The sequence below is a fragment of the Apodemus sylvaticus genome, chromosome 2, assembly GCF_947179515.1.
Source record: "Apodemus sylvaticus chromosome 2, mApoSyl1.1, whole genome shotgun sequence".
Classification (NCBI taxonomy): domain Eukaryota; kingdom Metazoa; phylum Chordata; class Mammalia; order Rodentia; family Muridae; genus Apodemus; species Apodemus sylvaticus.
In genome coordinates, this window is record NC_067473.1 from 118,950,519 (window position 1) to 118,974,782 (window position 24,264).

Genomic DNA, 24,264 nt, shown 5'->3' on the forward strand with positions numbered 1-24,264 from the left:
AGTAGAACCATTGTTCATTGAAACAGTTGATAAATGACTTCATGGATAGACCATCTTAGTACACATACCATTTCTTAAATGAATGTAACCTGTTCCCTATGGGCTGAGAATGATGACAATCACTCAAGTCAAAAAGCTTTGACCATTTCCAGTAGGAATTCTGTATCCAATAATCGTGCCCACAATTCATTCCTTGGCACAGCAGAACTGTCAACTCTTAGCTTAGCTACTATGGATGTAAAATCCTTTGTTGATATGAGGGACATTGAAGTACAATGTACTCCAATATTTAAAAATTGTTCTTATTTTGGGTTTGTACCAAAGTAAGAGCCAAGATTCTAAGCTCTACGAAAAACAAACCAAACCAACCAAACAAACAAAAGACTTTATCTATTTATGGTCATTTAATAACATGTCCATCATTTTTATGATAGGTATAAAAGTATATGTTGTGTTGAATATAATAAAAATAAATTAAAAAACATAAAAATACTCTGATCTGGACAATTCCTCAAAAAGGAAAAAAAAAAAAAGAAAATATTTAAAGGTGATGCCCAAACCTTAGGTACTAACAGATTGCATTAAACCAGAAAGCTTCTGTATGGCAAAAGAAATAGCCAACAAAATAAAATAAGGCCTAATTTTCAAAATATATAAGGGACTTATATAACCCAATAATAAAAACAGGAAAAACTTGATTGAAATGGGCAAAGGACTCAAACCTTTTCACCCACCAAAGAAGACACACAGCATCCAACAGACACAAGAAAAGGCATTCACTACGCCAAAACCACAATGAGGATGCACCACACCCCTTAGGGAACTTGCTGTCCAAAGGCTAAAAGGCAACTGTTGGCAAGGATGCGGAGGAACTAGGACTTTGAACATGGTTTGTAGAAATGACAGTTAGTACAGCCTATGGAAGACAGTACTGAAATTTCTAGAAATTGAAAAACAAAAGTACAATGAATCCCTCCCTCTTCTGGGAAATTCCTCTTCCATGGGGGGAATAAAAGCACTTCAAAGAGATATGTGTGCTCTTGCATTGCAGCACTTCACACAATAGCTGAGACAGCCTAAGCATTTGTTAATGGATGACTGGCTAGAAATGAAGGAATTAAGTTTAGGAAGAACTCTGTGCTGGGGAGATGGCTCAGAGGGCAGAACACGTGCTGTACAAATCCAAGGACCTACAGTCAAATCCTCAGAATACACATACAAAATGGGCAAAGTGGCAGGCCTTCTAGGAAGTTTGGGGTGAGGGTAGAGACAGGCAGATCTCCAGAAGCTTGCAGGCTAGCCAGCCCAGTGAAGGCAGCACAGAACCACACACAGCCTCAAAACAAGGTGCAGGGTAAAGACCAACACCCAGGGCTGTCCTCTGACTTCTACGCACAAGGCATGTTCTCTTTACCATCACACACACACACACACACACACACACACACACACACACACACACACACCATATGCATAGATACACACCATATGCACACATACACAGAGAAAAATGAAAAGTAGATCCTGGCATCTGTAACAACATGGGTAAGGCTGGCAGACCTTACACTAAATAAAACAAGAAACAGATACATTCTCCAGGGCTTTTCATATGTTGAATCAGAAAAGCCACATGCTATTATGGCTACCATAGCTGGAGAGGGAGGGAAATAGAGAGACTGGCCAAAGATACTCACACCAGAGCTCCTCAGCACCTTTCTAGTCACTGCATGTATTTACTGAGATTTTTACATTATCCCTTTCATAGCTTTTCTTTGAGGTTTACAAAATATGTACTTTTTGGTCTTATCATTTGAGACTGACTGTCTTAAACAGTTTTTCAAGTTTGAGGATTACAGGTATGAGACACAGCACTCACCAAATCATGTACTTAACATTTCATAGTCTACTGTAAACCAGTGCTTTACAGGTCCCCCATGTAGCCTCTTACACTAGATAAACCTGTCTCATTCTTCATATCTATCTACACTGAAAACTGTAGACTATGACAATTTTTACTTTCGGTCCGCAAACGTGTTTTTGAGAACTCCACAGCAGGACACTGCACGCGTGAGACATTTGCCAGTCTGCTAAGCTAGGCTCATAGCCTCCTCTGTCTGGGTTTGTACTCGCACCCTTCCCTTCTGTCTGAACCACTTCCCATAGCAGACACATCTCATCCAGTGTCCTCGCTTTCCTGTGTCCTTGAGTATATTTATTTACACTCGTGATGTAAATTACTCGTGTAATAAATTACCGCTGGTGATGGAGGCTTTGGGGGAAGCTGAATTCTACGCTGATGGTTCTTCTCTGTTAGTGCTTTAGCTGTGCTTACTCGCCTCCTGGCTCTGGTGGTTTCTGAGCACACATCTCTAGTTGTCCAGACTATGTCCCCCGCCTCCCCCGTACACAATTCAAGCATTGTTTGCCTGCTTGATTTTCTCCCCCTTTGGTTTTCTGTGGCTAGTTGGTGATGTGACATGGGTGTGGGCCTTATGGAGTTATTCCATTTGGGGTTGTTCAGCTTCTTGAGTCTGTGAGTTTATAACTTTAAACACATTTGAAGCTCTTCAGACAGTATTAAGTAATTTTGAGGGCTGGAGAGATGGTTCAGCAGTTAAGAGTACTAGCTGCTCTTCCATAAGACCTGGGTTCAGTTCCCAGCACCCACATGGCAGCTCATAACTGTCTACAACTCCAGTTCCAGGGCTTCTGACACTTTGACACAGACATGCATGCAGGAAAAACATCAATGGACAAAAAAATAAAAATAAATTTCATATTAAATAATTTTGAGGGGGCCACACTCTTGGTATTTGAGTTTTGGGTCCCAGAGACATAACTCAGAGGCCCTTTATAGCTGTCCTGCAGCTCCCCTGGTTTTAACACTCTCCTGTGCCACCCAGGCTCCACAGCTCCCACCGTGCATGTCTGCGTTTCCTGACTCTCGCCCCAGTCATCTGCCCTCAGCTTTTGCATCCATCCCTTGAGCTCCATAATTTGAGCAACAATATTTTCTGTTTAAAATTTTCTACTTTGTTTTTCTTTACATTTTCTATTTCTTTGCAGAGGTTTTTCTATTTTAGTATTTGTTTCAAGAATGTTTACTATCTATGAATACATATGTAATATACATATGTATATTTTACCATTTTAGAGGAACTGTGTTAAGGCCTTTGAAAGATGATTCATGCATTTATGCCTTTTCTGTCATTACTGTTGCTTTTTCCAAGTGATTCAAGATTTTCCAGGTTTTTTTGTCTGATTAATAAGAATTGTGTCCTGGTATTCTAATCATAACACTCAAGGGCTTATTTAAACCCTAGTGATAACAATGGTCTTCTATCCTCTGCTCTCTCTCTCCTTCTCCCTCCCTCTCTCTTGTCTTCTCTCCCTTCCCCTCCTTCTTTGCGCCCTTGTCAACATTTAAACTGGTCAGGTGCAGGACAGAAGCTCCATCCGCTTTCTGTGATGCTGTTCTAGGGTCTGCTTAGAGTCCAAGCGTGTGCAGTGCTCTTTGATGTGCTCTATGAAGTTCATCATCTGGGTAATCAGCGGAGGCCTGGCCATGCTCAACTGTGATTTTAGTTCTCAGTGAGTGTAGTATGAGAGTATCAGGGCAGGCATCACCAGAGGTGAGCCCTGGGAGTCCACAACCCAAGACTCCAGGAGACTGACATCTCTAGTCTCTCTCTGTACTGGTTCTCTGCATAGAAACTCAGGATTCTAGTCTTCCTGTTCAGCCACACTTAGCTCTGATTGGCCTAAATGGCAAGATAGGAGGAAGGGAGGAGGGAGACACAGAAGACAGAAGGAAAGTAGGGAGAAACTCCTATTCAGAGAAATACAAGGTTCCTCTCCAGTAATTCAGGCCAGAACTACATGGCTTCTCTCAGAGCTCTGTCTGCACAGAGAATATGTTCTTCTGAGTTTCAGCTGCAGCAAGTTCAGGTTAGCGGACACAGGAGGGAAACCGAGTGCTTCAGCAGCTGCACCTGCCTCTCAAGGGTCTTTTGCATACATTTCGGCCATGTTCTGCAGTTCTATTTAATGGGAAGATAGGGTTACTGAGCTTGCTCCATTTACCTCAGCTGGAAATTAAATATTTTTGTAGTTGACTAAAAGTATATTTTATCTATCAATACAGCTAAATTATTATCATCTAGTTAAAATTTGCCTGGAATATACTTTCTAGTTAAGCCCTTTGACACCACAGCCTAATGATGCAATTTCTTTCCACTAGGACCCATCTTCTAGTATGCCTATAAGAAAGCAATCTGGGAAAGCCAGGGGAAGCAAGCCAGTAAGAAACATCCCTCCATGGCCTCTGCATCAGCTCCAGTGCTGACTTTCTTTGGTGATGAACAGCAATGTGGAAGTGTAAGCTGAATAAACCCTTTCCTTCCCAACTTGCTTCTTGGTCATGATATTTGTGCAGGAATAGAAACCTGATAAGACACTGGCTAAAGTAGGTTACCTGGAGTGGGACTTAGAAAGCCATATCCACCACAGGTTTCTGTCATATTTTTGCTTCATGCCATGTGAACTAGCCACTGCCTCCCACTTCCACCACAGACCACCGTCATGTACCTTCTATAGTGGACTGAAATCCCTCCGAAACCACAGGCCACAGTAAACTACGAGGCACAGTAAACCTTCCCTCCTTCCCGCTGCTTCTGTCAGGTGTTCAGTCACAGTGATGAGGAGCCAGGGAACAGTGCGCCTGCACCGCGGGCTCAGCTCTGTCCATAGTGGGCTCCTCCACTCCACATCTCTTATCCTCTCCTCTGGTCACCCTTGTCTCACCCCAAACTGCAGCCACCACTTGCCCTGCCTTCTCCTTCCTGCTCTTGGTCCTGCTCCCCTCCTGAAGCATAGCATATGCTCTGACATAAATGTCCCTTACATTCACCTGGTGCTCGCCCAGTGGACACTCTCCATGCTATGAAGAATGGGATTCCAAGGTGGCTTCTAGGTGCCCTTTCCCACCAGCATCCAAAAGAATTATCATTTCATCACATATCCAGCTTAGGTGAGCTCCTTTGTTAGAAAGAGCTCTTATTCTGGTTATAACAAATAAGGGATATTTATCTAAAGGAAAAAATTTAATTATAATTGTGAGTCTCTTAACAGGTAATCATAAATTATGTTTCACAATTATTCTTAAATAAAATAATTTTAATATTTGGGTATATGAATTGCTTTGTCCCATGTGGTGAAAAATCCCAAGATAACAGCCTGCATTTCCTGTGTTTTCTTTTTTAAACTGTCTCCGTAGAGGCCTGGTTTGCTTTTCTCCAGAGCTCATCTCTTCTTTGTCATTTCCTTGCCTCCTCTCACCTCCTGATAGTCCAGCCACTCACGCACACAGAAGGACGGAGAGGACCAGCCTCATACCGCAGTCTTCCCAAATCTGGGCAGGTGGGTGGGGTGTATGTATGGTAGGATGACAGAAGGAGAGGTCAGAAAGAAGAGACCTGCTCTGAAAACTAAGGCACAATGAAGCAGGAAGATGCAATGACTGGGGGAAGGAATAGTACCTACAGGAGAGCTCTGGAATTCTTACCAACCATAGACATTTCTAGTGAACTGTAGTTCTTCAGGAGTGGATGGGGAATGCATCCATTACTTGGCAGTATGCTTTTAGAAATTTGGAGGTTGGGCAAAAGGAAGAAAACTGCAGACTCTGTGGCAGTCTGTCTTGCCATGGGTTTCTCTTTAACAACACAACCACAGTTGGCTGCAAAACCCACATTTCACCAACTGAAAATGGACAAAGACTTCTTCTATTTCATGAGCCTGTGTCCCATAGGACAGCTCTCTGCTGCTTTTGCACTCTAGGCCCTTGAAGATGCCATAAAAATAGTTTTGCCCTCTAAGACTTAATCTGATTTTACTTTTGCTCTAGAAAACAAGAAATAACTTTTCACCACTAATGCATGCATATTTAAACTAAGATACAAGAGGAAGGGAAACTTTTGTTTTTACAGGAACACACTGTTGTAGTAATAAAAGTGGCTACATTCTGAGCAATCTGCTGTTTCTTACCCAGAACATAGATCTCACTGTTGACGACGGCTGCACTGAATCGGTACTTAGAGTACTGCATGGGCGCCCGCTCTCTCCATTGATCTTGGCTGGGGTCATACTGCAACAGTTTGTTGCTTAATCGATCAGGCTCTTCATCAGGAAGATCCATCTGTGTGAAATATGACAGCAAATGTAGCAGCAGACCACTTGGAGGCCTTTGTGAGCCTTTGGATACAATTAATCAAAGCAGAGGCAGAGGAGATGAACGGAGGTTAACTGTCTCCCGCAGACTCCCAGACTTGCCGAGCCCTGAGACTTGGGGTTGTAAGTACGCTGTCAACATCAGAGGAATTCATATGTGCAGTGGAGCTAGCTAGCATGCTGGTTTACAGCAATCAGTGATTTTTCACATTGAGACAGCAAAAATAAAGCAGTTGTAAAATCTTTATTAATAAAAGCAAAGTATGCTCTCTTGAACAGTGTATAAAGTAAATTCTATCCTTAGCAAACTTCACAGTTATGAATTTTAATAGTATTCATGAAGAATTAATTTTAATAATCATAATGCATTTTCTTTATATTTTTTGCCCTATAAAAAGTTTCTAACCTATAAAAAGTTTGAAAATACTTTTGCTGTTTTAGTAATTAGAGGATTGTAGACCCTAATTATGAACTATATGTAAATAACCTGATTTCAATTTTTAAGATAATAGGATTAACATAAATTACTTGGGGTTGTATTTACATATTTACTTACTTTATATATGTATATATTTATTTAATGATTAATTAGTAAAAACTGAATACATTTATTCTTATAGAGATACAAGTGGCTTTTACCCATAAACTTTTAGATAATTAAAATGTTAATATATAATACCTAGAACTTTATAACAACTTCAAGTTAAGGATTGATGTGTCTCTTGTTTGAGTTCAACTTTACAACAAAGAGGCAATTGCCACCCTTAGGAAACTTGTATGCACCTCTTTATCAACAGCTTTAAGGACAACGAAAGCTAGGACACTGAGCCCTCAGCGCCTGTTATCATGTGCGGTGTCTGAGGCCCAGAGAGATTGCCTAGTTATACAACACAGCATTCAGAGATTACAAAGTAACAAACACCTCCTTTGCTGCTTTCACTTTCCTTCTGATGCAGGTATTTAATCTCCACTCTAGTAAGGCAAAGCTTCTGAGTTGTTTTGAGGTGTGTAAATTCACTGTGAAGGTGGATAGTTTTGAAAATGTACCTACCTACAGATAATGTCAAATACTTGCTGTGATGAAATCTGTACTATTTTTGATCTGCAGCGTGGATATAAATGTATAAAGTACAAATAATAAGTTTTTCAAGCTTATGAAGGGAATGCAAAAACATGAGTTTTATAATGAGACAAATTTTATAAAATAAGAGAAACTACAGGCAAAAATTAATTTATATTACAGAGACATCCAAAGAGCAAGTGAGAGTTATCTATACCACCATAGATGCCAAAGATTCACAAGGACCCCAAAAGGACACAGGGCCACTGTGGCCACACTGCTGACCTCTGTTTTGACTTGCCATCACTTCCACTGGACTTCAGGGTCAACAGTATTCTCTTGATATTGCCGATGTCCAGGAATGACAGTTAATGTTTAGTCACAACACACTTTCTTAGAAATGATTGTGCCACTATGGAATCAATATTCTGGTTTCCCATGTGTGTGTGTGTGTGTGTGTATGCTTACTCATGGTCAATAAGGGTGTTCATGTACATGTACATATGCAAACCAGATGTTAAACCCAACTGTTCCTCAGGAGGATCTGTCTTATGTTTTTAAGGCAAGATAGATCACCAAATCTGGAACTTGTCAATTTGACAAAACTAGCTAGCCAGCATGCACCAGGGGTCCTCCTGTCTCTGGCTCCTCAGTGCTGGGATTACAGGCTTTTACATGGGTGCAGGAATCAAACTCAAGTCCTCATGCTTGTACAACAAGCATCTTCCTGACTGAAACATTTCCCCAGCCCCGGCCGCAAGAATCCTAAATGTAGAAATGGCCTAGACTAGCCATTGATCACACAGTGAGTGGTCAGAGGGAAGGACCTGTAGCCTCTAGTCATACAGAGGTTAGATGGAAGGACAGGAATGAGGATCCAGCTGCTCCCTTTACTTAGATGCTCCCTGTAACTGTTCCTTGGCAAGGGGATCTTTACCAATTAGCCAGTAGGAGAAGAATTATGAAGTCTATAGAATAGCATGAATACTAAATGCACCAATTTTATAAATAACACATTTTAAAAAATCAATTTTCTGAAACTGCTTTGACACATTCAAGAATTAAGTTTATATTGTATGGGCTTAAAACCATTTTGTCAAAATGTAAGCCATAATCTTTACTACTCAACAACTGCTACATTTTCCAGCAAAGCCAGCCACAGCAGGCAGATATGCAAGGCATTTCTTAACCTGAGGGGTCCAGCCTCCGAAGACATACAGTTTATTGTTCACTGTCACCACAGCATGACATGCCAGCTGCAGTGGAAGGGGAGAGACTCGTTTCCAGATGTCTTGATCTACAGAGTACTTATCAACACAGTTTGTTATGAGGTACTGGTTTTTAATTTTCATCTGTCCTCCTATGACATAGAGGTCATTATGGATGCTGCCCAGAGCATAGAGCTCTCGAAATTCAGCTGTGCATAACTTTTCCCAAAACTGGTTTCCTCTATCATGATACCTGCAAGTTAACAGGGAGAGGGAGAGAGAAAGGGCAGGGGAGGGGGAGGGAGAGGGAAGGAGAGAGAGAGAGAGAGAGAGAGAGATCTAGGATTAGAGTTACCATGGCAACAACTTACCCAAGAAACACATTTAACTTTTTTTCCATCATAAAACAATGTGACCCTGATCTTCTAACTAAAGGAGAAAAGATGGGAATATATATTTATATTTGCTTTCTTTTTCCTCCAAGGATCAATGAACAAAACATAATGTGCTGAAATGTATTCTTCATCTCCCTGAAAAAAGCAGACATGTAGAAAGAGTAGACCTTACTCAGACTAGTTTTCAGTATTTCCTAATTCTGGAAAAGAAAACCAGGAATAGAAAAATCTTTCAGAAAAATCAGTTTTTAACTTTAACATAAATGAACAAAGAGATAAAAATACAAAATATCCTGAATATTTGGATAAGGAATAGCACTTTAGAACAGCATTGAAGGAATCATAGTTTTAAAACAGATAATTTAAAGTATCTCAACTTAGAATTTCTAACTGTAAATTCTACATAGGTGGATTAAACAGAACAAACAAACAAACAACAACAACAGTCAAAAACAGGGCCTCTTTATGTAGCCCTGGCTATTGACCAGCCTAGCCTTGGCTGTAGACCAGGCTGTCCCTGGCCTCTCAAATACTAGGATTAAAGGGATTCACTACCTTGCCTGGTTGCTATTTAAGTTGTAGTTTTGGGTCAAAAGCATTGTGTAAAAACCCATCTATGGATGTTTTTGGGCATCTAATGTCTATTTTCATCTACTAGATATGGTTATTTGGGTAATTTCCTTCATGAATAGTTATATCTGTTTAGAAAGAGTCTTGAGAGATGTGGATCCTCAGATAGGTGTCTTGTCAGTGTCTTCTGGAACACAACACAGCAACTGATGATTATTTATATTATAAATCCCCTGATTGTATTAGTTTATGGCTGTGTTTTGACTTTCCTCACAATACTTGTTTGTTTGTTTGTTTTTAAAAAAAAAGTCTCAGTGTGTAGCCCAAGCTGGCCTAAGCCTTTCCATCCTCTTGCCTCAACCTCTTAGATGGTTGGTTACAGATATGTGTGATCGCATGGTTTATAAGTGTATTTTTCCAATTATAATGTGAGACATTTGGTAGGAGAAAGACAGAAACACAGGGATAGTGGGATAAAATATCTGAAATTAAATGTCTCAGAAAAATCTAGAAAAGTTTATGTGGAACATAAAGACAAAACTCGGGAACGTGGAAAAAACCAACCCAACCCAGGTGTTCTGCTTGGAGACAAGAGCAAGCCTGCAGCACTTATGTGTGCTTTGTACAAAGTACAGCTTTTAAGGAACACTCGACAGTTAGTCATCTAATCAGAGCTTCTCCCACTTGTTCTGGGCCAACTCTCACATTCCCCAGAGAACATTCTGCTTCGGGCTTGACAGGAAAGTTGAAAGGCATGTTCCTTTCCTAGAGGCATGTGTGGCTTGTCACTGCTGCAGGAAGATTTATCAAACCTTCCAGCGCTGTCTTCTATGCAGTTCTAGAGAGGAAGCCAGAGTTCCTGGAATTTCAAGGAGTATCTTCACTAATTTTTAACTGTATAGACTTTTAAAGATGAGGAAGATCATGTGTCTATATGCTGGTGTCTCTTAAGAGGAGCTAAGTGAGTGAATATATAAATAGAACCAGAGATGGTTGGGGCTTTCTGAGGCATAATTTAGGAAGACATGACAGGATGGAATTGGTGCACGCTCACTTACTTCATATGCCAGCCAAAGTGGGAGGATGGAGAAAGAAGATGGAAAGGGATGGCCTACAAGGCTATTTGCCCGTTTTCTACTGTAAGTCAAGAAGAAATACACTTGCACGGACAGCTATGAACTGTGCAACATAGGTACCCTGAAGAACATCTGGACAAAGATCAAAGCGATAAGGAATAATATTAAAATAGTGAAGTATTACTATAAAATAATATTGCAAGTGTCCACCATAGGACAATTAAGTTCCCTCCTTTATCACAAAATTGCTACCAAAGTGACTTGCAGTGAAGCTAGGAGATTAAAAGTCTTGTGAGACAAGGATCTTAGGGAGACAGGACTCTCTCTGGGCTCTCCAGAGTCCAATGTAGTAGACAACTATGAGGAAGTATGTTGTCCCACTTAAGTCCAAAGCAATGCTTTTGATACTCTGACTATACTTGCCTTTCTAACAATTTCACATCAACATTAAAGGTGGAAGAAACTAGTAACTTTAGCCTTAATTCTGACCAATGTGAAGGAGTCATTGGCGACAGGACCCTGGCTGATCTAAGACAGTTTAAAAATGAAACGAGGGAGTGTGCAATTAGACATTGCTGCAAGAGAGGGAAGAGGGCTTTCGGAATGAAGATGAAGATGTTTAAGGGTCAGAACAGAATGAAGCACATGGTAGGGTTGATTCTTATTAACAACAATCTCTGGTGAGAGGTGAGTAGCCTGTGTAAGGGGGAAACGAGATATCTGAAGAGCCCAGGGCGCTTTAATTAAGGTCCCAAGATAAAGGGCACCAGTACAAATCATGTGCCACACCGGGAAACAGAGCTGCAAGAGTCCTGCCAGGAAAATCAGAGTTCCTCCTCCTGTAAGGCCTTCATATCCAATTTGCAGTCTACTGGTAATTCCGAGGAAGGATGCTCCTTTAGGCTGTGACATGCTTGATCCCCATGGGTGTGGGTTCAGGCCATTTACCCAGGACTCTGTAACCCATCCCAAAGGAGGAGATGAGGCATATTCCTTAAGCCATGACTGTGCAAAAGACAGAAAGGCTCAGAACAGAGGTGTAGTGCTAATAAATGATGAAGCAACAGCAGAGTTCTAAATTCCTTCTTTGCCCCATTTTTCCTGCCACAAAGAATTGCATCCTGATGGAAAAATCTGAATAAACCCAGACAAGAAGGATCTAATAAGAGAAAAGATCCAGCAGGGGGTATTCTATGTGTATATTTCATACTCATGTAGTTAGCTCTAAACAGTAAGCACTCACAAATATTTACGATTAGGTCATAAAGTAAATGTGTTTTCACAATTATGATACAGACAATAAACTATGTCTAAGTAGGTGTTCTTGTTCCTTTTACTATAATGGAGGCATTCTTCAAAAGTTCTGTAATGCAGAAGGTTTTAGGAATGATTCACAAACTGAGGACACAGAATGAAAACTTCCTGGCTAAGATAAAAGGTTCTAGACAGGTGTGATGTCATGTGCTTATAATCTTAGCACGCATAAGTTTATATAAACAAACAATTCAATTATATCTTGACAATTAAGGGAATAAAGCAGGCTGTGGGTGGGACTCAGTGATAGAGCACTTGCTCAATATGTCTGAGGCCATGAATCTGGTCCCTAGCACTGCCTAAATGCAGGCAAAAAAAAAAAAAAAACCCAAAACCCAAAACAATAATAACACAAAACAATAAAGAGGAAATAATTTTAAAATATGAATGACCATTATAAATATTATATGCATATATATGATGTCCTGTATATTATTTTTATGACTTCTATTAAATTTTTACTTTATATTATTTAAGATGTGATCCCTCACAGTACTACTTCAACTGCTAATGCCAAAACAAGATTTAAAAAAATATATATATACTGTTGAGAAGGCAGAGACAGGCAGATTTCTGTGAGTTCAGACCACCCTAGTCTACACAGAGAGTTCTTAGACAGTCATGGCTGCATAATGAAACTCTTTTTCAACAACACAAAACAAAAAATACCAAACCTGCTATGAGATACAAACCTATAGATTTCAATATTCTTGCTCTTCTGCCTAGAGAGCCTAGTGGCAGTTGCTTCTCCAGCCACAATTACAGTATTGTTTTCCATGACTACCCCAGTGCACACGGTACCCAAACCCTCCCCATACTTGGGTGATGAGATAAAATAGGTCTTCTGTGATACAGGGTCATAACAAAAACTTGCATCTCCATAGCTCCTGTGCCGTGATCTGATTCCAGAAGAATTGTTCCCAATGCAAAGCAGAAGGCTGGTGGTCTCCATGCCATAGCGAAGGTTAGAGGAGTGCTGCTGAGGTGCCTTGATGGCTTTGAACGCATTCTGGATTATGTCAATGCAACTGCCATCACAAAGGAGCATCGTGTTCCTTCTGAGGGCCTGTCTTAGGAAGGAAGCATTTATAAGTTCCAATCTGACTTGCTTCAAAAGCTCAACAAGATGCTCTGTGCGCAAAGCTTGGTTATGATTGACCCATCTCAGAACCAAGTCCAGAATGCTCTCTTCTCGGGATATATTCAGATCATCAGATTTAATAAGTGCCAGAAGCTGGTGAGCTTCGATGTCTAGTATTTCTCCATGAAGGCTTACCTCGGCAAAGTGCTGATATAAATACTTCTTTGACTGATCAGATAAATCTTCTGCTCCAATTTGTTTTGCAAAGTAATAAATTCCTATGCAGTTAGAGGCATCCATGTGGTCCATCATATAGTTTTGACACACACTAAAGACTTCTTCCATCTGCATAAAATAGGCGGCCATTGCTACGGTCTGTACGTTGGCGTTATTGATCTCCAGAACAGCACTGTACATGTAGTTTAGTATCACTGATACACTTTCGGCTGTGATGTCATAGAGTATGACCTCCCTCTGAGTGCACTCAAGTAGCCCGCAGGTGAACATAGCCTTGAAATAAGGACTGAAGGCAGCAAGGACCAGTCTGTGGCAAGGAAATTTCTCCTCCTCTGCTATGAGCACTACATCAATCATTTCTTCTAACTCCTTCATATTCTTAATTTTATCTAGTAAGTTCAAGCTATGCTGGTGTTTTTCCTTAGTCTTGCACTCCATGATGCACTCCTTGAAATTGGTAAGTAAGAGTTCTTTGAGCTTAGCTTGATTCCTGAGGAGCTATTTGCATTTCTGATTACTCACAAACCAACAGAGATGCCATGAAGCATTCCTGCGGGTAAGAAAAGAAGCAGGTTTTGTCTAAGAAAAAAAAAATTCCCCATACTTAACATGTAGCATTAGTGCTAAGAAGTATTTACAAATACATATTAAACATTCAGAACAGAGCAATTTAGGACAACTACTTTGTATCGCAAAAAAGACTTTGATATGTAAATCATCAATTATTAACTGCTGCTGCAATAGTTTCTAATCATCGGTGGTTCCCACCACCCTGCCCCCCTAGGACTGGAGAGTCTCAGAGTGAAGGAAGAAAGAAATAAAAAGATAAACACGTTTTGCAATTCCAATTCTAGTTATCAGAAGGGCCAGCCTGTAGGCTGGGAATTCAGGGCTATCAGTTAATATCATTTCTAAGGAGATGCAGTGTTGCATGTGGGTTATACTCAACTCCTCTACAACACACAGCTGTATATATAATGACTAATCCATATGACTGTGATGAGGGTTACATAGACCCTAGAAGCGAGATGACTGAAACAAAGTCCTTGCTGATTAAATTTTGGCACGGGAAAGATTATTCAGACTGGTAGGTAATGAAAATTTCATTTCTTCTGAGCTTTAAAGCACAGGCCAATGGCTGCTGCTCTGAGAATTCATGATATTTAAAACTTAAACCTAAACTCGTCCTCCTTCCTCACCCAGTTTTCCTTTGTTCCCCATTTCACAGCGGCATGGACTGAATTGCTTCTTGCCTTTAAAAGCCCTAGTCTAATTAAAAGTCTCTAAGCTGGTGGTGTCACCTTCGCCTTCCCCAGGCGATGCAAACATGAGGTTTCAAGGAAGTTAATTAGCTGCTTTGATTTAAAGAAAGACTTTCCCAGAGCCAGCAGCTCCTGTGAGGAGAGGGCCCTAGTTCTCTGGTTCTCTTTTCTAGTTCTCACTTGGCTACAGAGCCACAGGCAGTGAGATGGTGACTGTGGCAGAGTTAGTGTGGAAGAAAGTAAGGTGGCAGTTATAAGAACAGGTTATATTTTTCAGCTAGAATGGGGAGTGAGTCCCCGAATTTCCATAGCCCTGTAAAGAATTAGACATTTCATGAGATATCTTTTTTTCTTCTTTTTGAGGGTTGAAGTAAATTTCGTTTCAAGAGATAAGTGATATACACATGGTAGGGATGTCTCATTGTACAGTGACAAAGACCCAAGAAGCACTTGGTCTGAGCATATGCCATAACAACCACCAGAGCTGAGAACCCAAATGGACACAAGACCCTACTAGCTGGACACTGTCACAACACTGACTCTTCAGTTTTGCTTCCGTAACACTTAAAGCTTTCTTGGAGATGGCTTTCCAGTTAAAAGCAAACCTCTGATTTTTTATTTATTTTATTTATCTGTGAGTATCCAATTATGGGCAATTATGAGATTGCTGTAAGTTTTTTACACCTACTATGCCAAAATCACATTATAAAAGTGTCTTGACATATAATCACATCAGCTATTAAATTCTGAGGAGTAAAAAGAACTTATGGTTTTGGTGTTTGTTTGTTTGTTTGATTGTTGGTTGGTTGGTTGGTTTTGGTTTAGATCTGAGAATTGTGCACAGGCTATCACATGTGCTAGGCAAGCTGTGTACCATGGATTGACATAAGAATTCTTTTTAAGTAAGTAATGTTTTTTAAAAGGTCTAGTATTTTATTTGTATAGATGTGTGAGAATTCCTTGAAGGATACCAGCATTCATGATGTCAGAAGGCCAAGTGCACCTTCTAAGAGGAATGCCCTTGATCTAATACACCACAGGCAGTTTGGCCAGTTCCTAGACTGTGGATCTTGATAATGTTAGAACTCAGATACTTGAGACCCAAAGCTTATGATTATAATCCTAGGATTTCACATATATAAAATGGAGCCAAATTCTACCTGATGGACTTTTTTTGGTACTACATTTGGCTATTGTGATAAAAAAAAACCAGACATCACTACTTTCAAGAAGTTCAAGTTAAATAGCTAATGAATCTATGTTTGCTCATAAACATGCTAAGTGGTATTTAAAATGTTTTATTATTTTTATTTTATGTGTATAGATATTTATTTTGCCTGCATGTATAATTGTGCACTGTGTTTGTGGTACCTACAGAGGTCAGGCAAAAGTTGTCTGATCCCCTGGAACTGGAGTTGCACACAGTTGTAAGCCACGTGTACACGTTAGATATAAAACCCGGATCTTTTGGAAGGGTAGCCAGTCCTCTTAGCTGTTGAGTTATCTCTCCTGGTGGTATCTCACAGATTTTATGGTGGATGATGCTGAGCTTCCTTTAGTATCTAACCTTGGTGTGCCTGGGAAGGCTGGCCCTACTGCTACTGGTTCAAGGACAGACACAACACCCAAGGGTATCTATAGCAGTGAACTTCTGGCCTTGGCTCTATAGCTGGGACATCCACATGTTAGACACTGTTGCAGCCATGCTCCGGAGACAGCAGCAGGACAGAGCAAATTCAGGGAAGGAGGCAGAGCATCCAGAGCAATAGGTTTGAAGATGGGCTTACAGCTTTGAGACAGTTAAAGCCAATTTGAATTGGGAATGCTATTATTTGTAATCTAGGATCCTTACTTGTATAAATGACATTTGAAGACATGTTGAAGAAAGTTGCTCCAGGTAGCTGTAATTATGTACATCACTGGGTTGATGTTTTATATGTTCAGATACCGTACTGTCAAGTAGAACCATCAGAATCTCGAATCTTTACTCCTCCTTCATAGAAAGTGCCAGTCACAAGCTTGGCATGGTAACACACACCTTTAATCCAAGCACTTCAGAGACGGACGCTGGAGGATCTCTAAAAGCTCAGTACAGCCTGATCTACATTGTGAGTTTTAGAGCAGCCAGGACTACTTGGTGAGGTATTGTCTATTGGCTTCTCATAAAAATGGCCAAGGCATTATCATGGGAACGGACTGAATTATGGACCCAGTTCCATCTGACCTCAGAGTCTGTGTCCCGTCTAGTGCAAGAGCTGGAAAGTATGGCTAAATGGTAGCCATGCCAGGCAGGCCATCTGGGCTCTGTCACAACCACTCAATGTTGCTCTTATGGCGTGGAAGCAGCCACAGGGAAAGAAAACATAAACAAATGAACAGGACTGTGTTCCAGTATGATGAATTTTGGATGCTGAAATTTGAATTTCACAAATTCAACATGCCCTATTTTCACGTGACATGAAATATTATTCTTCTTTTGACTTTTAAAAGCTATTTAAAATTATGAAACCCGTTCATAGCTCATAGACTGTGCAAAAACAGTGGCATGTTGCCGATTGCTCCAAAGCTATAAATAAATCCACTCTCTAGACTGTGAGTAGGACACTATCCTGTCTGGGTGATTAATCTCCATTTCTTTTCTAAATTCAACTGAAGAGTTCTGAGAAAGGGTTGGCTCTGCTTGGAAAAAAATCAACTGCTTATTCATATCTATATGCCTACATCATTTATATCTGTATTTAGTCTCTTGAACAAATGGTGTATTCAGATGTGGTTCTTCTTTCTCCAACATTGGCTTACACAAATAACAACAAAAGCAAAAACTCAATTTACTTTAAAACAGAAACAACAGTTTCAAACACTTTGATGAGTCATTTACTGTGAATGTTTTTAAATGGACATATACATATACCTACTTGTTCTAATTGCTGTTTAGACTCTGGAAAGGTATTCTAATTGTTTTGGCTTTGCAGATCAAATTAGTCTGATGGATGAAATTATGGGGGCAGGGAAGCCTGGATGTTAAATCAGCTACCACACTCCAAAAAAATATTCGTTTTCTTTACATTTAATGAGTACAGAAGGTATTGATGTGGCCAATGGAGTTTAGGCTGTTTACTTACTGTCATCTTAAAATGATTTAACTTTTCCTACTCTTGATTTCTTTATCTGAACAATGGAGATAAAGCATATAAATCAAGTAGTTATTTTATTCCTTAGCTCTCAAATTGACAATAGGTTGATTTTACCGTTACAGTGACTCAGCAAACAGAGTAGAGAGTACTCAGGATACTCTCCACGGTTAAGGGTATGGCCTTGGGTTTGTTCACAGGGCCAATATCTGACTCCTTGTCTACTGTAATGAAGTAATATGAGCATATTTTATAGCCTCTTTAAGTTCTAGATTCTTTACTTGGAATTTCTTCTGAGAATTATATAAGATTAAGAACAGGTGGAAGAACTGCATAAGGTTATTTATATATGTACAATATGTGATTAGCTTTATAAATTCTACTTGGTAAAGTGAAGGTGAGACATACCTGCACAGACACTTTGCAAATGACAATAATTTTGGTGCATGTACAAATCACTTGTGGATACAGGCACAGCTCCGAAGTGGAGAGAGCTGACAGCAACTTTTTCTCATAATGAGGGCAGAGAGTCATTCTCCTTTCATCAGCAAAACAAAATTGTATAAATGTTCTCAATGATATCAATGGGGAGTTATTCTCTGCTCCAATTTATGGCAGACTGAACTGATGCATTCATAATAACAGTACCCATAATAATGGAGAAAGATGAGTAGCAAAGATAAATATAAATCACAAGAATAAAGCCTAATTACCCTGCAAATCCAAAGTGCAGTTACACCCAGGTCCATTAGAGTTAGTTTAGAGATGTGCACTGCTATAAATTTAATATAGGGCAAAAATGTCAATTTCTTCAAATCACAAATGTTTTGCTTTCACAATGTTTGATTTTTATCATCTTTCCATTATCTTTACAGTTGCTGCATTTTCTGAACAATGATTGATACAACCTTTCTAAGAAAATTCTCCATCTTTAGCAGAATTTAAAATAATTAAAATTCATAGCATCACTGTTTGAAATAGTAAAAACCAACTTAATATCCATTAACAGACTATAACATATTCACTCAAAAGAATATTGAACAATGGAAAATAAACATGATCCACATGTATCAAAATAGTTACAAAATAACTAGAATACACGCTGCATACTATTAATGTTTTTAAAATGTACAAAACAGTATACTGTTCTAATAAAGTATAGATCATATATTATGATGACATAAATCTAAAGAGCAGATGAATTTGATAAAGTGTGTTACAGGAGTTTTAAATATCATTCTTGTAATTTTTCTGTAAAATTGGAAACACCAAAATAAAAAGGTTAAAAATAATGTATTTTTAAGAATCCATACAACTGTAAGGGAACATAAAGAAATGAAGGGTATCTATAAGCACTGAATTCAGGAGAGTAGTTGCTTTCATGAGATGTGCAAGAAAGGGAAACAGAAGAATGACAAGGAGTTTAAACTGTATTAATGTTTAATTTCCCTAGCTGTATGGTGAGGACTCAATCCACACTTCATTATTCTTTATGCCCTTTGCATATTTTGAAAACCTCATAAATTGTGTTTAGAATATAAGATTGCATTAATATCAATTACTTATGGTTTCCAAAAACCTTAGCTGTGTTGCAAATGATATCTGTACATTATCTGATGTCATATGCAGAGAAATAAAAAATTATGAATTTTCATATTTTGTAAATTTACATATCAAAGTGTAGGCAGCCCTACTTATGAGTGACTGGAAAATGCAGACACCTCCTCTCTGGTCTGAAATCTTGTGGCTATAACCCCACCTCTTTGTTCACTTCTTCAGCATTGAACTGTGTGATGGGGAAAGTTACTAGATTCAGAATTGTTATGTGTTTATTTCCCCCCTAAAAATATTTGGTACAGAGCTGGAGATATGGCTCAGTGGTTAAGTGCACTGACTACTCTTCCAGGGGTCCTGAGTTCAAATCCCAGCTACTACATGGTGGCTCAACCATCTGTAATGAGTTCTGATGCCCTCTTCTGGTGTGTCTGAAGACAACTAGTGTACTTATATATAATAAATAAATAAATCTTTTAAAAAAATATCTGGTACAGTGAATAGGTTAAGACTATGAAAAAATGATCAATATCAAAGCTTTGGACATTTATAAAAATCCTGAAAAGCTGGGCACGGTGGCACAGGTCTTTTTTTTTTTTTAAACATTTTTTTTAATTCATTTTATGTATGAGTACATTGTCACTGTCTTCAGACACACCGGAAGAGGGCATGAGATCCCATTACAGATGGTTGTGAGCCACCATATGGTTGCTGGGAATTGAACTCAGGACCTCTGGAAGAGCAGCCAGTGCTCTTAACCGCTGAGCCATCTCTCCAACCCGGCACAGGTCTTTAATCCTAGTACTCTCTCTGAGTTCGAGGCCAGCCTGGTCTACAAAGTGAGCTCCAGGACTGCCAGGGAAGTTGTACAGAGAAACCCTGTCTCAAAAATAAAAAATAAAAAGACAAACCCAAACCCAACAACCAACCAACCAACCAACCAATCAAACAAAAAGCAGCTGAAGAGCAGACAGGTAGCAAGGGCAGGGCTCCAAAAATCTAGTTTTCCCCAAATTGCCTTCAACAGACTTTGGTTAACAAACCAAGAAACATCAACAATTATGACATCCGAAAATAATGTCCCAGTTCCAGTGTTCCCAGTTCCAAAGCAGAATCATATATTAAGGAAGCCTTTTAAAAGTCAGTGACTACCATGTGAAAAAATTATTACCTCACATTAAAAATACTTGTCAAGGGCCATTTTCAGCACTGCTCATTCCCGTCTTGCAGGCTCCTTGGATCTGGCTCCTCCCAGCACTGCTTGTGCTTCCTGACTTTCCTTCCTTACTGTTTTTTTTTTGTAGTGCCAAAGTGCTAACAATTCTAATGCATACATGTAATTCTGTGTCAGGAATATCCTTCTTCCCCTGTCCAGCTCTTCAGAATTCAGCTCAGATAACATTTCTTGAAGTAAAGGGTTTTGTTTTATTCACTTCTCTGTTCATGTCTGTGTTGACACCTGGCATGATCTCCAGGCCAGGCCCCACCCTGCTGAGCTTAGATCAGTAAGACCAGGCACGTTGCAGGAGGGGAGAGTCTATCCCCAAGCTATCCCCACAGTAGTTGCCTGTACATAGCAGGTGTTCTTCTAGATGGGTTGCCTTGTCTGGTCTTAGTGGGAGAGGACATGCCTAGCCTCACAGACTTGATGTGCCAGGGCGGAGGGATACCCAGGAGGGCCCCCACCTGCTCAGAGGGTAAGAGGAGGAGGGAGGGAGGGAACATTGTGGGAGGGGTGACAGGGAGAGGAATGTAAAGTGAGTAATTAAAAAGCAAAGAGTTGCTTAGTATGGTTGTATGATCAAACTAATGCTTTGTATACTACATCATTCCTAATAACCTTACCCCACCCCCATATCTGAATAAATATTTCTGAGGCAGGATCTTTCTAGGTAGCCCTGGCTGTCTTCTAATTCACAGCAATCTTGCCTGCCTCTGTCTCCTGTGTGTTAGGATTAAAGGCATGTGCTACTATGTCTGCCCTTTTCCCTTTATGTCTTTGCATGTACATGCCAGATTTGGAGATTCTGATTTTGCTTAAACCACACTTTAATGCTTTATGTTACTATCCTCTTGTCCAACTATGAATCCTTCCAGGAGACTTTATTCCATCGCCTATAAATTTGTGGCATTATGACATTACTTCTCATCCCCGTCCTCAAAGTTAATCACAGTCATTATTGGCTCTCTGAGATAGAGGCCTCATTCCTGGGGAAAAGCCAGCTGAAGCAAACGTGAAACATTCCCGCATTTATAGAAAAAAAAATATGGCAACCATGGCTTATTTGCATGTGTTTTCAAAAGCCAGCTGTTGGCACATCTGCCCACCCGTGTGAGACCCAAGTGTCAGTCATTATTTATGTTGCTTTCCCTATTTCTCTCCTTGTGGACAATTTTACAGACATCTAAGTTTGTGACCCCTGGTTTATAACATCTTACTGTATATTGTTTCTGCCATCACCAGCTTTCCCCAGCCCTGCATTAGGAAATGGCTGAACATGCATACCACCCTAATTACACCCAACCTTCCCGAGGATGTCGTTTCCCTGATTTGATTAATAAGAATAACTCACCCTCAAACATACATAAGGCTTGCAATAACGAGTCACAGAGACGATAAAGACAAATAAGCGTTCTCTTCTCTTTGGTGCACACACAATGTTCTGCATTCGCACAGTTCCTTATACTTTTCCGAGTGCTTTAATATGCATTATAGCTCATTAGTTCCTCTTAAGAATCATGTGGGGAAAATGCAAGGCAATTATATTCCTGGCTTTAAAGTTAAGAGAGTCGCCCAGGGATACATTCAGCACTGATTGAATTTAAACGAACCGAACCCTGCTTTATTATGGGCTCTCGGAAGGCAGGAGAGCCCTTACCTCGATGGCATTTAAAGTCTAGCAGGGTCGCAAAATAATCAGCCGGGTCATTTAGGGAAGGGAATTTTCCTGCAGCTCTAGCGAATGGATTATGCCGCAGGGAGCCCGGAGCGGCCGCTGACCCGCGCCGGCCGGCCGAGCGCGGGCGCGTCCCCTCTCCAGGCCCCTACTTACTCGCTGCTGCCCGGCCCGCTCGCTCCGCCGCCATGGCGCCGTGACTAGGCACAGCGCGGGGTCGCGAGGGCGCGGCAGGGCAGGCCTGCCTGACTGACCACACTACCCGAAATGGGCCGGTGCGGACAAATGCTATAAATAGACGGAGCGAGGGGGGTGCAGGGGACAGCGACGTCCCAGCGAGGACGAGGAGGGCGCTGGCGGCCACCCAGAGGTAACAGGTGCTCGGTCTCCGTGCGGGAAGCGGCTCGGACACGCGCCGCAGTGTGCGCCTGCGCGGGGTCTTCCCGCGCCGGCCCGTCCCGCACAGACCTCACAGCCGTCCCTCACCCAGCAGGGCCTCTGCGCATGCGCGGGGTCTTCCCGCGCCAGACCGCGCGCTCGCGGCCAAGGTGTCCTGTCAGTCTGGAGCCCCAAAAAGGCACCTTCGAAAAGAGAATTTGGAAATCGGATCCTTTATGGGGACACGTCTTTCATTTAATCTTTAAACGTTTGCAAAACTCACCCGAAGCTTCTGAGTGATCTTATTGAGTATGGCCTATGGTAGGGTTGCTGAATAAAACACAGGAACCCAGTTAAATATAAAATTCATACATACAAACAGTATTTCTCGTATAATATGTTCCAGAGATCACATGATCAGTCCACATTTAGAAACAACTCACTGTTTTGAAATCAAACCAGGTTTTGGTTTCAAGGCAAAATACAGGCTTTTTTTATTTTTATTTATGACAGCTGGCAGCTGTATTTGAGCAATCAGCTCCTGATGTTGGAGGGAGGATTCCCTGTAAGTGTCCCCTAATCCTAAGAAAAGATTAATTCTGTCCTCAGGGTGCTTTCGGTAATGGAGAATGTCCCTGAGTACCTCTACTTTGTGATTAAAGAAAGAGTATTAAGTCAGCTAGTTTAAAACAAACCAGAATGGCTTTTGTGTGATAACACACATTTGTGTAAGCGTCACAACCTCTTTGGGGGGGGGGTGGGGATCAAGTGACCCTTTCACAGGGGTTGCCTAAGACCCTTGGAAATATCACTACAACGTGAAGGTCTATATTAAAGGGTCACAGCATTAGGAAGACTGAGGGTCCCGCTGGGTTAAAATGAAGCTGTGACTGGGGTGGATTTATTTCTAGAGGAGAACCCGTCACCTGGTTGTTTCAGTTCCTGGAAACTGTTCTGATTCTTGTGTGTGTGATTCCTTTCTCTTAAAGTCAAGATCAGCTGGAAGTGGTTGGGCATACTTGTAATTCCAGCACCCAAGAAGTGAAGGCAGGGGAATCAGGAGTTCAAGGCCAGCTTGGGGCACATGAGACATTGAATAATGACACCCCACTGCCCCCTCCCCCAAAGCTGGAGTCATAGAAATGAGTCTTTCTCAGGTTGGATCACTCTGGTGCTCATTCATATTTTTCCTTTAAAAAAAAATCTTTGTGGTAAAATATGTTTAACATAAATTTTACTACCTAATCACTTTAAGTGTTCAATCTAGCATCACTGAATACATTTGACTACTATAGTTTGGATGTTGACTATCCCTCAGAACATGTGAGCCCCAGAATGATGCTATTGGGAGGTGTTATGACCCTTAGGACGTGAGACCGGCTAAGTCCTTAGATTATTGGAGGGCATGCCCTGATTGAGTCAACAGTAGCCCAGTTGGTTCTCGTCCTCTGCTACTTCAGTTTGCCTACCAGAGGTCCAAAACAATGGGCTCACTCAGTTTGGAACCCCTCCTGTTTGAAAGAAACTAATCTTTCTTTTTTCTTTGTAAGTTAATCGCCTCAAATATTTCATTATAGTAACAGGTAGCTGACTAATACAACTGCCATCACCACTTCCATTTCTATATTTTAAAATCGTGACAGTCATTAGCAAGTAATGCCTCATTTTTTCCTCTTTTCCCAAATATCCAATCATCTCTAGACTATATTCTGCCTGAATAAATTTGCCTTTTATATACTGTATATAAGTAGAAACATATTTGTGTTTTTGTTACTAATTTATTGAATAATGCCCTCAAAGTTCATATATTATCTATGAAAACTTTCATCTGTTTTAAGACTCTATGTATTTAATGTATACACATTTAATTGGA

The 24,264-nt window shown here is 40.5% G+C and overlaps 1 protein-coding gene across 1 annotated transcript in view; it reads right to left on the minus strand.

Moving 5' to 3' along the window:
- Kbtbd12 (kelch repeat and BTB domain containing 12) overlaps positions 1-22,160 on the minus strand; it is a 75,981-nt gene extending 53,821 nt beyond the window's left edge. The window contains exons 1-4 of the mRNA XM_052174284.1: positions 21,690-22,160; positions 12,544-13,719; positions 8,479-8,749; positions 6,046-6,196 (exon numbers count right to left, since the gene is read on the minus strand). Of these exons, the coding sequence (XP_052030244.1) occupies positions 6,046-6,196; positions 8,479-8,749; positions 12,544-13,607 (1,486 nt within the window). The 5' untranslated portion in view covers positions 13,608-13,719; positions 21,690-22,160. The remainder of the gene's footprint in view (positions 1-6,045; positions 6,197-8,478; positions 8,750-12,543; positions 13,720-21,689) is intronic.
- Positions 22,161-24,264: the final 2,104 nt, after the last annotated feature.